The sequence below is a fragment of the Glandiceps talaboti genome, chromosome 1 (genome assembly GCF_964340395.1).
Source record: "Glandiceps talaboti chromosome 1, keGlaTala1.1, whole genome shotgun sequence".
In the NCBI taxonomy this organism is placed as follows: domain Eukaryota; kingdom Metazoa; phylum Hemichordata; class Enteropneusta; family Spengelidae; genus Glandiceps; species Glandiceps talaboti.
In genome coordinates, this window is record NC_135549.1 from 19,233,608 (window position 1) to 19,249,704 (window position 16,097).

At 37.6% G+C, this 16,097-nt stretch overlaps 2 protein-coding genes across 2 annotated transcripts; both read right to left on the minus strand.

Annotated features, from left to right (window-relative positions):
* Nucleotides 1-7,338: 7,338 nt before the first annotated feature.
* Nucleotides 7,339-8,457, minus strand: LOC144434055 (carbohydrate sulfotransferase 3-like). Its single transcript, XM_078122511.1, has one exon. The coding sequence runs from the start codon at nt 8,455-8,457 to the stop codon at nt 7,339-7,341; it is 1,119 nt and encodes a 372-aa protein (XP_077978637.1).
* Nucleotides 8,458-13,630: 5,173 nt separating this feature from the next.
* On the minus strand, nt 13,631-14,806 carry LOC144434065 (carbohydrate sulfotransferase 5-like). Its single transcript, XM_078122522.1, has one exon. It carries the CDS (start codon nt 14,804-14,806, stop codon nt 13,631-13,633), a length of 1,176 nt encoding a protein of 391 aa, XP_077978648.1.
* Nucleotides 14,807-16,097: the final 1,291 nt, after the last annotated feature.

Below are 16,097 nucleotides of genomic sequence, written 5' to 3' on the forward strand. Positions count from 1 at the left end.
ACATACTAGTAGTTGTCAGTGTTTTCGCTAAAGCAAAATACACGGAGATGGTTCAAAATCACTTGACTATCATTTCACTCTTATTTAAATCTACAAATATCTCATTAATATTTTCTCCCAGCTTACTTCAAACTATATGACATTTTCCATGAAAAAAAGGTGCGTATCTGGAGCAAAGAAGTGTTTCAGATATCAGAGTGTTCACGTTTGCGTGACCAAGACATAGACATAGACTGGCAAGCGACGCCATGAATTGTGATCGAATCCCAGGGTCGGATCGGTAGTAGATCAGTGTTCATGATAATTCATTTGCGTGTTCAATTACTAAGTCATCGATGTAGGGTTATAAATTCAGTGACTACACCATCAACAAAGTTACTTCTTACTATAAATCATGTTGAAAAAGACCCTAGGAAAATGTCTAAGCAACAATGACGGGTGTTACTTTTTTGCAGTGTTTATCCAAATAGTAATCGTCGAATAACGTGACCCTGGCTGAAAACTGCGACAGTGAGTGTACCATAAATTCCCAAAACAGACTGACCAGAACAGACATATTGACACACAAAAAGTGTGCAAGTTTACATCTTGTGACAGGTTTGGTTGGGGTCACCTCCATCGGCTAATGGTCGAAATCGTCATTGTAAAATATTTTTAATTACCCTCAACTACAAATCAGCGTATCGTTGACGATCATTTCAATCGTAAGTGTTTAGAACTGATTCAGAAGTAAAACGTAGAATTATTAATGACAATGGTATGCAAAGTTTTGTTGTTTAACAATCATCAGCGATTTGGCATGTTTGCACAAACCACAGATACTTGTTAGTGCATACACTTTTGATACTTCTATTCTATAAGGTAAAGGCTAAATTTAAAAAGACATGATCCCAGTATTAACTTTTTTGTTGCGGCTATATTTCCTAAGTGAGGTGTGCCAAAGAAAGTTTTCCCATGATACTTTGCGCCAGTGCGACTTTTTGACATTGTACGTTCGATGTTCCCAATGAGTAAATGGAATTTTATCGAGAAGTCTATTCATATTTGTTTATGACAGCAAGATATTTTCAATTTTCTGTTTTTGGTCATTTTTGGGGTCAAAAACTGTCATTTGTTTTGTAAATAAAAGAATTCAAAGTAAAAATGAATGACAGCCGCAAAACTAATCGATTGAATGGGCTGACATTTGGTGTGCAGGTATGTTAGAGTATCTGGATGAAGAATTCTTCCAGAAAATTTGAAGATGACATTGATATGCAAATACGTCTAAAACGTGCTGTGTAGTATCATATTATAGCCATGTTATTTTACAATACTCGTGAGAAAGTAGAATTTATTGGTGAAGTAAAGTTGCTCATACACCTAAGAAAATTTGACTACACTTGAATACATAATGAGCAAATGAAATGATCACAACAATCACATATCTTTGTAATGTTATGACTATACAAGATCTAATACAGGGACGAATGGGGTACTTATCAAATAATGCCCTCCGGAACTCAGAAATAAATGTAGATGCGCTGTACCATGCAGTTACGATCAGCGGTTTTGAACTATGGAGGTAGGAAGGAAGGAGGTAGGAAGGATTATAGTCCTACCACCATTTCTGAACAAAATCGTTGTCCTTGAATTGGAATGGTATGCTTTTAATACAAATGTTGCACAAACATATGTTCTTGCTTTCAAAAGTTTTAGAATTAACACCATGATTTCACCGTCGCCCATACTGAGGTTTTCCTGCATCTATTGCTATGGATTTTGTTGGTGGGACTTTGCTGTACTGTATGAACACTTGTTCAGACTCAGGCCACTAAAACACAATTGCAAAAAAAAACCGTAAAGACACGAAGTATCGTTTTGCACAACGTTCGGCTTGAAGCAGGTTTGAAGGGTAACCATGCACGACAGAGAAGATGGGTTTAGAGCCCCATTTACACCTAAAACAAAAAGCGATTCTAGTCTGTTCCTATTATAGTGGTCCGAGGTTCAGATCAAAGTGCCGCATTCATCCACAACATAAAAAATCATAGACCCTACACGACTGGCGTTTGTAAAAGTCAGTTTTAAACCATAATTACTACACCTCTTTATCTTCTCGGCAAGAACATGCAGTGCTGCAATCCAACGTGAGGACCTCTCACCAACTTTCAGATCACTTCACATTGGGAACGTTGGTGAGAGTTCTACTAATATAATTCAGACTGAGGCAAAAAATATAGCCTTTCTGAGTTGAAATCCGAGGTTTAAATCCTGATATCTGAAAATTCCCAATCAACCCAGATTACATTGAATAAAAAATAAGTCTAACAAACAATTTATGATTTTTCAGTCCCGAAACTTGCTATTATCCATACACTGTATACAAAGCTAAATACACGGTGATTGGTGTATCGCACTCCTTGACTGAGTGGGTCGGAAAAAAAATAGGTAGACTCACTTGTCATAAATCGATTTATAAATCCACAAAGGCACTGTGACAACTAAAGCAGTCCCTTTACAGACCATTTTTCTTTAGAAATAAATAGGCTAAAACAATACTGAATGACAGGCAGTCCAAGGTATGCGAAACCATAAGCGAGCGCGTACTCACGATGCTAGATTAACACACTATTTTACCTGCGCATTGAAGACGCACAGTAAAAAGACCAGTTTTCAACATTAATGCAGGAAATACAAAGCTAACAATTCAAAATTGTATAAAATGTAAGAAAACAAAAAACAGGCGACAGTCAGAGCATGCATGAACTTCGATTTACAATACCATTATTAAGTTCTTGCATTTTGGGGCTAATGAAGTCATAGAGACTAGAGTGGGCGAGTTTCATCACAGTTAGTATAATCAATGGCACCGTGATAATTCTGACTTTCACTTGAAACTGGACCAGAACAGTCTAGGTCGGACGAGTCGTCATCATCAATTCAAAGGCGACGTAACCAAATATACACCGTGAATTCATCTTAGATCGCACCGAGTTGAACAATCATGTCTGTCATTGTAGAATGTAGACCTTTACGCTGTTTGACCGACTATTGAAGTATAACCCACATAGGTGATATTTCATTGACCTACATGGAAATGCTTGTAAATACTTTTTGCAAGTAGTAGTAGCTCAGACCACTCTAGTATTTTAGTGGTCTGAGGTAGTAGTAAGAGTTTTTGCTAACGTTTACATGCTAGCGTAGTTGTACATGTACGTATACATGTCAGTTCGTATGTACATGTACATTAAATGTAGCTCTCATCATATCATACACTGTACATGTGTGTAACCCTTTTCTTTTGCACCCTCCCCCTCCGCCTTCATGTGGTCAAACACAGACAACTAACTAACTAAATAGTGTTACTGTTAGTTTTCTGTGGGTCAAACAATTAGTGTACACGCCTTGAATCACATGCAGGCGAGATAGATTTGAATATTCATTTGTTTACTGCCCGGTTATGGGGGTGAACTCATGAATATATTCTGAACTAAATGCAAATGTATTCAAATCACTTCCGACTCGCAATCTGAACTATTTTTCAGATCGAGTATAATCCGATTAGACAGGCGCTAATGGGAAAGTACAGAAACGTCCACCTCATCAGCATAAAAGTACAGAATTGAACTCAATCTGAACTATAGTACGGAAAGTGTCGTAAACTGTACTATTTTTTCTACTAGTGTATTACTGAGCTATGTGAAGGGAGAAACAAATATTGGCTGGAGACTGCTCAACCTGGTATAGCAGGTAAGCCAAGTCAATTAAAACTATGTGTTTTCTCAGTTAGTGTCTAATCAGAGTGGAAGAAGCGTTTTCGTTGCAAGACTAGTAGTTGATATTGGGTCAAGTAAAAAATCAGACGAGTTGATGTTGGAAGCGTTGAGATTGGAACGACGTGATCAGACATCGCCAAAACAGGGGGTACGGTGGTGGTACACTGCACTTTGCCACGATAATGCTGTCCATTCATGTTCGTCCGGGTACATTAGCAGTCTTAGTGTCCAGTTGAAGTCAGAAGAAAACACTTGTATCAATAACTTTAAAGGTCCAAAATTTAAACGATAATTTTCACCAAGAAACACACTTGTGCATCGCCATTTTACCATCAGTAACATTGTTTTTCTTATCCTCCATAGTGGGCGCTAGTTTCTTTTTTACTTGCGGGAATAAAGCAAAAGTGGGGTCGATTTGGTAATGAGAAACAGAAACAATAAGGCCACCGTTACACTGTGAACAGAAACCGTAAATGCTTACCTTTATCGAAATTTCTGTTCCTAACACAGCTGCTTCGTGTGGAAGTGGATGCTGGCCAGTATTCAGATGGCAGTGGAAATGGGTATGGCGTGGATGGAAATGGATTCGGATTGAGGTTAGGGTGAGCATTTGCGTATGCGTCGGCTAACAATGGACAGAGAAGTTATTCCAGTGGCTATCTCATCAGTAGACCGAAACCAACAGACAGTTTGTTGACGACTTTACATGCAAATCACTTTACATACCCATTATCTATCGGTAATTCGGCTTAGAATTGACAAAACATTGTCATGTACTTCATGATGCATAGATTATGTCGAACAGTGATAATAATCTTTGGTGTTGATTTAAATACTTACCAATTGTAATTAGTAATAAATAATTGATCTTCTCATCTAATGTGTTTCAACAAATCCTTCATTATGTGCTATTTCTTGAATAGGATAACTACCGTCTGAGACAGACAGGGACACAGAAGGGATATACAGACAAGCAGACGGAGAGTGAGAGAGAGCATGGACAGGCAGACAGACAGACAGACAGACAGACAGACAGACAGACAGACAGACAGACAGACAGACAGACAGACAGACAAATTAGAAAGGAAATGGAGAAATAGACACAGAGACAGACTCCGTCATTAGAAAACTTCCCAAAACATGAAAATAGGGCCAGCGAATCTTTCCGTTTTCTATCTGCTGCCTGTTGAAAATGTATACCTTGATAATTAAGTGGTTCGTTACGAGACAACTACCATAATACCAATAATTTAACAGACAATGAGTTTCAACATTGTGACATGGGCCATCATTGAAATCGTGTAAGAGATAGGCATGATGATGGCACAAAATATCGAGACAATTTGTATAGTAATAGAAGTGTAGGAATGAAATAGCATCGTATAAATGCCTGATCCTGAAATAAAATGAAAAATCTGAATCTCCACTGTACAAAGACACAAAGAATGTCGTTCCCCATTCATGCAATATTTTTCTTAGACGAATCCGCCCCCCCCCCCATTCCTCCAGGCTTGTGCGTTCCCTGGTATATCATCAATGATATCTTTACTTATTCTTTCCATGACGTCATCAGTCGGCATTCCAACAAATTCATAGAGTTTGGAGACCACTTTATCCGGATGTTCCACAATATCTTCATACCTAACCCAATCAGGGGCATGTCAAGAAACTAGATAATTAGTGTCAAGCCATCTACAATAGTCAACTATTTCCTCTTTCAACATCCCATTCATATGGAATTCACCTGGTGTTGATAATGCCTTCGAATGTTCTCTGAAAAGTTCTCCAGATTTGATCATGCCACGTGGATCTCGAATGAGATGAATGATTTTGATATCGTGTTTAATTAGCAGTGGTGCGGCTAAAAAGATATTGTAGAGACGTAATACCTTGGTGACCACGTTCTTCTTCGACTTGCAATAATTTGTGATGCTTCGTATTGTAAGGTTATTTGGAGATGGGTAGTTTCCACGACTATATATAGATTAGTGCTGTACAGATCTGACATCATATGATGTGTGAAATTACACGAATATACACCATCGAGGAAACTCAATAGTAGAGGGCGAAAGTCTTCGAGGTTTTCCCATTTCTCAGCGGCAAGAGTAGAAACATGTTGTGCAATGATTCTCCCTGGTTCATAAAAGTAGAAACAGTTGAACCAGAACGCTTACGTGAAAAGATCATTACCATTTTGCCTTTCCGTTTGCTGCTGTTCTCTTCGGTTCTATTGACATTCGTCTTTTGAGATCTTTGGTTATAATGCGTATCACCATGGCAACCGTAGTTAGTTGCAGGACTGGACTGCAATTTCACTGCAATCAAAATTACTGCTATCAATGTCAAAGCAAAGAAAGAAACAGCTCATGACGATTTCATACCGTTCAAATAGTCATTTAGCTGAAATGGATAGTTGGGGAGGTTTTATTTTCTGTCGTAAAAATCCTCCACTGTTCACAGCTGTTACCCACAAGTTTTAAGCCTGTATTGTATGCTCTCATTTGCTATTAAATTTTCTGTTCCGATATTGATCCACAAATGGTGGATTAAACTCACACACAGCACTGAGAGAAATAATGGTAGCTATGTAGCTAAACAAATGGCCACACTGTGCGACTGAAGATAGCCACTCTCGACACAAACACACACAAATCAGACAATCAATCTGGATCCCCTCTGATTTCTATAGGACGTGTGTGTTACTTGTGGGAAAAACCATGTAGTAGATGGTTTAACATTTTTCACAATCAAAAGGTTAAGGTTTTGTTAGAAACCTAGCAACTGATAAAATATAGTTGTAGACACTTGAACAGAGTCTCATATGTTACAGTTTTCAAGTATATATGGGTCCGTATGCTATTCTACACAGTGCGGGACTACCACACACATACACATACATACACACAATAAAAACGAGAAGATCAAAACAACAACAACAACAACAACAACAACAACAACAACAACAACAAAAACCATCAATCTAATTATGATTTCACAATAAACCATATGTACAGTGTCCTAGCATGTCTCCTTCGCATCATTTTAATTGCCAAAACGATCTGAAATATGTTGACCTTTAAACTCATGGATTATAGTTTAAGTGTATGAAATTCATGTAATATTTTTATGTTCTGAACTTTTCTACAACTGTACATAATGAATTTCAATAGAGAGTGGGGGGAGGGGGATTTGGGTTAAATAGTAGGCAATTAACAGTTATTCATCCATCATCGTTCTTGTGACGTCATCCCTTCGTAAGTGGAGTATCATTAATGTCTCATTTATTCCTTCAACACGATTTGTCCACGTAGCGCGCTGAACGACCATACCAGCACTATCATACAAATATCGTGTATTCTCGCAGGCCTGACGAAATACATTTCCGTTGACTCCATACCTACCTTCACCCAACCTTCACTGGGTCTTGAATTACATTGCCTATATTATTTCGATATTTGCATATGAACTATGGTTATGTTACAGGGGCACTTTCCGCTAACCGCCATTTAACACAAATTCTACCATTTTAATACGTCATTCATTTGGTCGCTTATAATTATAGTTCATTCTGAATTAAAGATTATTTGTTGTAATCAGAATACTTGTCTAACTTCATATTAACAACAAGGCTACTTGAGTTGTCTTTTAACAATGCTGGGCTGTTTACTAGCTTGTATCCAAACATATTCCATACTCTGGTCGGGCACAAATTTTGTATTTTCTTTACATTATCAAACGTTACACCGTTCCTCCAGGCTTGTGCGTTCCCTGTTTTTTTACCTAGGACGTCTTCAGTAATACTTTTCATGACGTCATCAGTCGGCATTCCAACAAATTCATAGAGTTTGGGGACAACTGTATCCGGATGCTCCACAATATCTTCATACCTAACCAACATGTAATTGTTTTTGAACCAATCAGGGGCATGTCGAGAAACTAGATAATTAGTGTCAAGCCATCTACAATAGTCAACTATTTCCCCTTCCATGTGTTCGTTGATGTGGATTTCACCTGGTGTTGACAAAGCTTTCGAATAATTCCTGAAAAATTCACGAGATTTGATCATGCCACGTGGATCTCGAATTAGATGAATAACTTTGATATCGTGTTTAATAAGCAGTGGTGCGGCTAAAAAGATATTGTAGAGACGTAACACCTTGGTGACAACGCTCTTCTTCGACTTGCAATAATTTGTTATGCTTTGTATTGTAAGGTTATTTGGAGACGGGAATTTCCCTTGTATTCTGTAAAGACCAGTGTCTTGTAAGTCTGACATCATATATTCATGATTTGTAAAATTGCACGAATATATACCATCAAGAAAACTCAACAATTGATGCCGAAAGTCTTCGAGGTCTTCCCATTTCTCCGTTCCAATATTAGAAACATGTTGTGCAACTATTCTTCCCGGCTCGTAGAAATAGAAGCAATCTGGGTGCCTGCCGAATAGCTCGCCAGTCATGCTAGAACCGATTCGTTTTCTGGCAAATACCATTATTTTCGAACCTTTCTGAGTACTTATGTCGTGTTCTTCGGGATAAATTCTGATATCCGTAACATTTTGAGATCGGATAAAACCATAATAAGCATTATTTCTTTTGACCTGAAATGAAGGAAAAACTGCAAACTTCCATGTTATCCAAATGATAGACACCATTACTGGCAGAGCAAACATCATTCCATATCGACGAGGCTTCATCTTTCACCGTACTATATCGCACTGTTGGAATTGTCACTGGGGATTTTATATGGTCTCATAAAGTGCTGAAGCTTATCTACAGCTGTTGACTTATAGGTACATTTGATTCACGACCATTAGGGGTAAGTCATTTTAAATGGCTGGGAGGGTGGATTTAGGATTTGAACACAGGATTTCTCAAACTCCACCCCAAGCTCCAATGACCAAAGCCAAAATGACCCCCACTAGTAAAGACCATGTTTTCCAAAAATGACTGCCCCCTCCCCATGTTACCCATGTATATTTTTTACATCACGCAGAAGCACACCATGGTCATACTATAGTGTGGTTACATCAATTGAATGGAATCGAATATTGTATTTAAAACATAAATTACTTTCTGTACAATTTTTCTCGTCTCTGAATATGTTACAGCAGAAATATCGAATAGTCGCCGAAAGATTGTGCGTATCATGCACATTTTATGTTCCTCAAGAGACAATTTAGATAGTAACAGGCTTCCAACCGAAGCAGACACTGTATGTGTACACACGTCACCATGGGGAACCATGCAAGCAGATTCAAATTTTGCTATCATCAATTTGTATGTGTCAAAATTTGAGCCTGCAATGGCATTATGTGATGACATTAAATAGCTTCTTTGTTCCAAGGATTTTGTGTATGTGCCTGTGTGTCAGCTGGGGTCTGATGGTATTGTTTATATTTGTAATGAGTGGTCCGTGGGAACCTGTTTCTTATTTATCTAACTTGTTCTTGGGGAACATAAAATGTGTACGATACGCGACCCTTCTATATTTCTGTTGTAATCTGGAGTCCATGAAACATATCATTGCTCTCTGGGTGTCTCATCAGTACACATTATAAATCATTGCATGGAGACTCGTTACATGCGATATATCTTTCTATCAAGATTGGTCTACACAAATGTAGGAAATGATGACAGGAAGTGACGTTTTCTAATTATGCTACCTATGGTACATTGCGTGTCTGTGGTATTATACACTGCGGTGTTGTAAAGAAAATGTGCAATATGAAATACAAGTCTTCACAGAGTGCAAGGTACCCTACTGTCAATAAATTCAGCAAATACCATCAACCCTCCTCAGTTTCTTTCAGAACAAGTTTTTATTTTGAGAATTGATTGAACAGTTCAAAATTCAGTCAAAAATGGTTTTTTTCACTGACATGTAATATGTGATTTTAGTAAATAATTATCGTTCGAAGAGTTACTGATTACAGATACTGTTTGCATGTGATGGGCCACGTTTGCTGTAAAGTATAACGGGTTAAGTACTTTGTTATTTTAGTAATAGTGTCATGAGGCGTATATATATATATATATATATATATATATATATATATATATATATATATATATATATATATATATATATATATATATATATATATATATACGGATAGGGAGAGCGTACGGGAGGGGGCATCCCCCTCATGCAGCAATCATTTTTGACAAATTCTAGTTACTCGGGAGTCACTTCACGCTACCAAATGACACCTACACTGAACCTGTTGTTGTAACCCCCCCCCCCCCCCCAATACTTTCAGGTATAGTTTTCTAAAGGTGACCCCTCTAATAAAACCACTGCCTCCCACCCCCACCCCTGATAAAAATGACCACTCTGTCTAGCTGTCAAATAAAAACTTACAGATCACATAAAGGTACCGCACACTGGCACACCACAAATTGACTCCTTCAGCACAGACTATCGTGACAACGGTTGGAGATCATGTCACTATCATCAATTATGTATAAGGCACTCTATTTCATGTATTGTGATTAAATAGCCGACAAAACAACAATGGTTCGACATAATTTTTCCTACTTCAATCCTTAACTTCCTGTCCCTTGCTATGCATAATGTATTTTAATAATGTGTTTGAAGTGTATGGTTAGCACTATTGATGATACATGTAAGTAATTCACAGCCGTTCTCTTTACCTATGTGTGATGGTATTGTAAATATCCAGTTACAGATGTTTGCAAAAGTTTGCCCACATTTCGTCAGAGCCAATTTATTGTAACATTTATCGAACAACCTATTAATTCAACTAATGATTTGTTGTAGCTGTGCGGCGCCGTCATCCAGTGGCCACAGTAAGTGAAACACCAAATCTGCAGTATTGCGTGTAAGTTTGTGCTGAAAAAAACATCAGCAAAAACAATTCTTAAATTCTAATTTGCAATTCACTTGAATGTATAAACTGTTTTTGGTCCAGCATCGACAAAAATAAGTGAGACCACTTTCTCTGTTATTAGTATGTTGTCATAAACATTTGGGTCTGGAATATGTGTCAACGAAAATGTCATTTGCATCACACCATATGCGTTCTCTGACCATTGTGCAGGATTGAGTTGGTGTGTTATCTCTGTAGTGTTCGACAATTTGAAGCAAATTCAAATAATATGGAGGCATGGCATCACTATGTTAATCCAGTCGTACAAATTGCAATGATGAACATATACTGAAAGCGAACGTGTTAGACCCCAGGAGTGAATTTAAAGACAAAGCAACCGACTACATCTGTGAACAAGTGCGGTCAACCTATTTGCTATTTTGTTTATGAAAATTGAAAATGAGAAATACTCTTCAACAAGATATAGGTTGGCCGCGATCAGTCACGGACCTGACAACCTTATGATAGATCTTAGCGTGATTATTATTCACTTCACGTTTAGAAATCTTTTATAAGGACTTTATAATCAAAACTGTCAAAGTTATAGACGACGTCCAATGCCCCTTATTGGTTTGTAGGTAGGAAAGTAATGATTATACACATCCATAACTATATGTTTTCTGAAAGCTCTTGATCCACTCTTTTCAATGAAATTGTATCATTTCGTTTAATGTACTTCTGGTCACGTGACTTGGTTCAACAAAAATGAGCTCCTTCAAATGACGACCAACAATAGAAAACAACGCATGGTATTTATCACCACGCCAGTGGCTACAAAACAGTGTCGAAATCTGAGAAATCTGTGGAATCAAAAATGCAAATTATCACGGTTGTACAAGTCACGTGACCGGAAGGACAAAAGAAGTGCATAAAACCAAATTTTACCAATTTCATTGAAAAGAGTGGATCAAGAGCTTTCAGAAAATATATAGCTATAAATTAGTTCTTAACTATAAACCAATATCAATAAAGGGCATTGAGGGTGGACTATAAAACTTAAAATAATACAAAATAAAAAGGCATAATTATACCGAGACCCGAAACAATCATAAAGGACCATAAAAATGAAAAACAAAATTAAAAGTTTATTATTCCCTCTGTTATAAAGACAATTAGTCGATTTCTGTTGTAGTGAAACAGAAATGGACACGGAGTGCAATTTCAAACCCGCATTCCCTTGAAGGCATCTTAGATCCGAATGAAGAGCTGTGTGAAATGAAATAAGGCAAATTATGACGTCGATTCTATTTTCTGGAGTTTGTATGGCATACGTATTGCTCACAATTACAGTTCAGGCACTAAATAGTATCAAAGTTTTGTGCAATAGACACAGACTAGATTTTATCGGAATAGATTAGGGTCAAATATAAAATATAGTGTAATTTGAAACTTACCATCTGTAACCATTAACAAGTTAGAGACTCGCGCTCGTCCATAGAATATTCAGATTATCAGCAATTGAAGTGGGCTTGCGAGATTACAAATCAAATATCGGTAGCTATTCATGATAATCCATCAAAGTAGGCACTGTGCATGTGTTACAGATTCCCAATTCATTAGTAGTGACCACTTTCAATCACTTGAGCTAATCATGAATAAAGATACTCTGGCATCCCGAAAAGCGTATAAAATCATGTTTTGTCTGTCTGTCTGTCTGTCTGTCTGTCTGTCTGTCTGTCTGTCTGTCTGTCTGTTTGTCCTATAGTGTGCCCTATAGATGGTATGGCTGTGAGATGCATATCAAATTTATCTAATTAGCATAATTACCGATATTTTCCAATTGCTTTATATATAATTGTTTGTTTGAATATCATCTGATTCATGAATTTATTGATGGTACCTCAGACCTCTAACGAATTTTTTAGTGGTCAGAGATGGTACTATATATGGCCTACATATGTTCGATGGATGTGCCTTGCATATAACATGATTAATTTGCATATTTAATGATATCTGATCACAAAGATTGGCGAATGGGTGACTCAGTAACAAAGGGTATGTTTAGCACTATTAATGATACATGTAAGTAATTCACAGCCGTTCTCTTTACCTATGTGTGATGGTATTGTATATATCCAGTTACAGATGTTTGCAAAAGTTTGCCCACATTTCGTCAGAGCCAATTTACTGTAACATTTATCGAACAACCTACTAATTCAACTAATGATTTGTTGTAGCTGTGCGGCGCCGTCATCCCGGGGCCATATTTGGATGAGTAAAAACTATGAGCTACCATTCCAGTTATTTCCGGTTTTGAAGCTGGCTATATCGGTTGAGCCAGACAAGGGTCTGTGTAATTAGGTGATATGGGTTTTACTTTTTGACCAGATCATAAAAATACTACGTTTGACGGATTCTGTTATCTCATCAAAGAAAAGAAAATAATAAGGCACTAAACCAGCAGTGTTTGCAGGAATTTGTTTTTAATAATTGACTAAATTGTATAAAATTAAATAATACAGAGAAGATACCATCTTAAAACACCATACTTCCATTTCCCAGTTTGTCAAATATTAGTAAAAAATACTGAAAGCCAGTTACATTACAGGTTGAGAGAACACGGTACTATAAACAGATTGACTCTGAAATAAACAGTCTTCCCAGAAGTAGATAAGATATGGCTCCAATTGCACCATGTAAACTGAAATGTGGCCGCTGGGGAGGAGGGGGGGAAAGGGGTAATACTATACTGTTGTTATACCAGAGTTTTCCGATTTATGTACTGTACGTACATGAATTATATGATTTTAATTTTTATTTATTTAAGTTTTCTGGACTAGTAGTAAAGGTATAGATGATACGACTCTTTCCCTTTGCAAATGTTTATATTGATAAAGATTTTTCTCTCTGAAATGTGTTTTTTCGAAGTTTTTCTTTCAATGAGCGCTAAACATCAAGATAAAGCAGCACATGATTTGGAAATGATAGCACATTTTCAGTAATATACTATTTTGTGATATAACCCAATAGAGTTTCACTAAATGCCAATACTCTTATTTGCCACATATTCTTTGTCTTTGATTATTTCTCTGGTTGAATTCACAGTTACATCATTGTAATTAAAATAACTATCCAAATCCATTTTGGTAACAAGATTAATTGAGTTGTCTGTCAACATATCAGAATTATCTACTAATTTATATCCAAACATATTCCATATTCTGGTCGGACACAATTTTTGTATTTCCTTCACATTATCAAAGGTTACACCATTCCTCCAGGCTTGTGCGTTCCCTGGTTTTTCACCAATGATATCTTTGCTTATTCTGTCCATGACGTCATCAGTTGGCATTCCAACAAACTCATAGAGCTTGGGGACCATTGTACCCGGATCCTCCGCAATGTCTTCATACCTAACCAACATGTAATTGTTTCTGAACCAGTCAGGGGCATGTCGAGAAACTAGATAATTAGTGTCAAGCCATCTACAATAGTCAGCTATTTCCTCTTCCATGTGTTCGTTGATGTGGAATTCTCCTGGTGTTGATAATGCTTTCGAACGTTTTCTGAAAAGTTCGCGAGATTTGATCATGCCGCGTGGATCTCGAATTAGATGAATAACTTTGATATCGTGTTTAATAAGCAGTGGTGCGGCTAAAAATATATTGTAAAGACGTAATACCTTGGTGACCACGTTCTTTTTCGACTTGCAATAATTTGTGATGCTTCGTATTGTAAGGTTATTTGGAGATGGGTATCTTCCACGATTTCTGTAGAGATTAGTGTCATTCAGGTCTGACATCATATATTCATGATTTGTAAAATTACATGAATATATACCATCAAGAAAATTCATGACTTGGGGACGAAAGTCTTCGAGACTTTCCCAATTTTCAAAGCTTATTCTTGAAACGTGTTGTGCAACGATCCTCCCTGGCTCGTAGACATAAAAACAATCGGGATGGATGCTGAATAATTCCCCAGTCATGGTTGAACCTGTACGCTTACGTGCAAAAATCATAATATTTGTACCTTTGCGACCGATTGTGTCTGCAGTTAGATGGACGTTTTCATCCACATCATTTTGGCTAGGCTTGAAATCACTGCCACGTCCTTTGAATCGAATAGTAGGGATAAATTTCGACCCCAAAGCTATGAAAATGGCTGATATTATTACCAAAGTCAGAAGTACTCCATAACGACGTGTCTTCATCGTGAGCTAATGAAGAAGTACCGGTAAGGATTTCGCTTTAGGTTTAATTAAACTAGTCTCGCTGCCAGACTCGTGACTATCGTCCCTAATCTGTTTATGTATACCGTGCGGCGCAGCCGCGAGAAGAGAGGGACCAAGCGGGACTGCAAAGACCAAAGACCTGCCACAAAAACTCCTCGTGCACAGCTGTTGCCTTCGCATTGTCTGTTGTTTTATTTGTTTTATATTGCTAAACCCTTTCCTACCCCTATGGAATCTATGAAGTCAAGTCAATGCTCTTGGCACGTTGTATACACATATATTACATGGACAGGCGGCGAAAACTGAATACGTCGATCCGTATTCTGCATAATGAATGACGTAAGCATTACTGATTGTTCTTCGGTGCAATTAGGTATTATTGTGAATTGGGAATGTATGTAGGCATTTCTACATTTCAGACCATTGCTGCGTGTTTGCAAATTTGACGAACATTTCTCGGTACATTGAAGAAAAAACCATAACTTTCCGAAAATACAACAAGATTGACAAAGCAGCTTTCAGAAATGATATATCCCTTTCACCACTATGTGATCAAGCCGTTTTATCAAACTGCGATCTCGATAGATTGGTCTCCATCTATGATTCTGTGTAGAGTCAACTTTTAGATAAACACGCCCCTTTGACTACAAAGCAGTTGGCAACAAGACCTCATTTACCTTGGATCAATGATCAAATAAGACTTCCAAGACAGCTTAGAAGACGTGCTGGAGAAAATGGAGAAAACATCAAAACTACAACAGCAGATTGACTTTCAAACAGTTCAGGAATAAAATGACAAAGAGACTCGATCGGGCGTGTACTGAATATTATTCCAACAACATTGCCGAATGCCAAGGGGATCAGAAGAAGCTGTACACTATCGTGAACTAGCTCATGAAACTATCAAATACGTCATCGTTGCCAGACCATGCCTCTAAAGTTGAGTTGGCGAACAGGTTTAACGAATTTTTCGTCGATAAAGTCACCAAAATACGACATAAATTGGATAGTCAAGCTGGAAATAGTGAGACAGACATGTTCAACACCAGGATTGTTAACAATAAGTTTGACAACTTCGAACCTGTAACACCAGATGAAATAAAGAAACACATAATGAAAGCACCGTCAAAACAGTGCGCAAGTGACCCTATTCCAACGAGGTATCGATGTCTTGCTACCTATCATCACCTGCATGATCAATCACTCCCTTCAAAATTATGGTACATTTACAGATGTCTGGAAGGAGGCAACCGTCGTAACATTGGTCAAA

What these genes read in the sequence shown, in the direction of transcription:
- LOC144434065 (XM_078122522.1), bottom strand. Translation starts at nt 14,806, where the DNA reads ATGAAGACACGTCGTTATGGAGTACTTCTGACTTTGGTAATAATATCA.
- LOC144434055 (XM_078122511.1), bottom strand. Translation starts at nt 8,457, where the DNA reads ATGAAGCCTCGTCGATATGGAATGATGTTTGCTCTGCCAGTAATGGTG.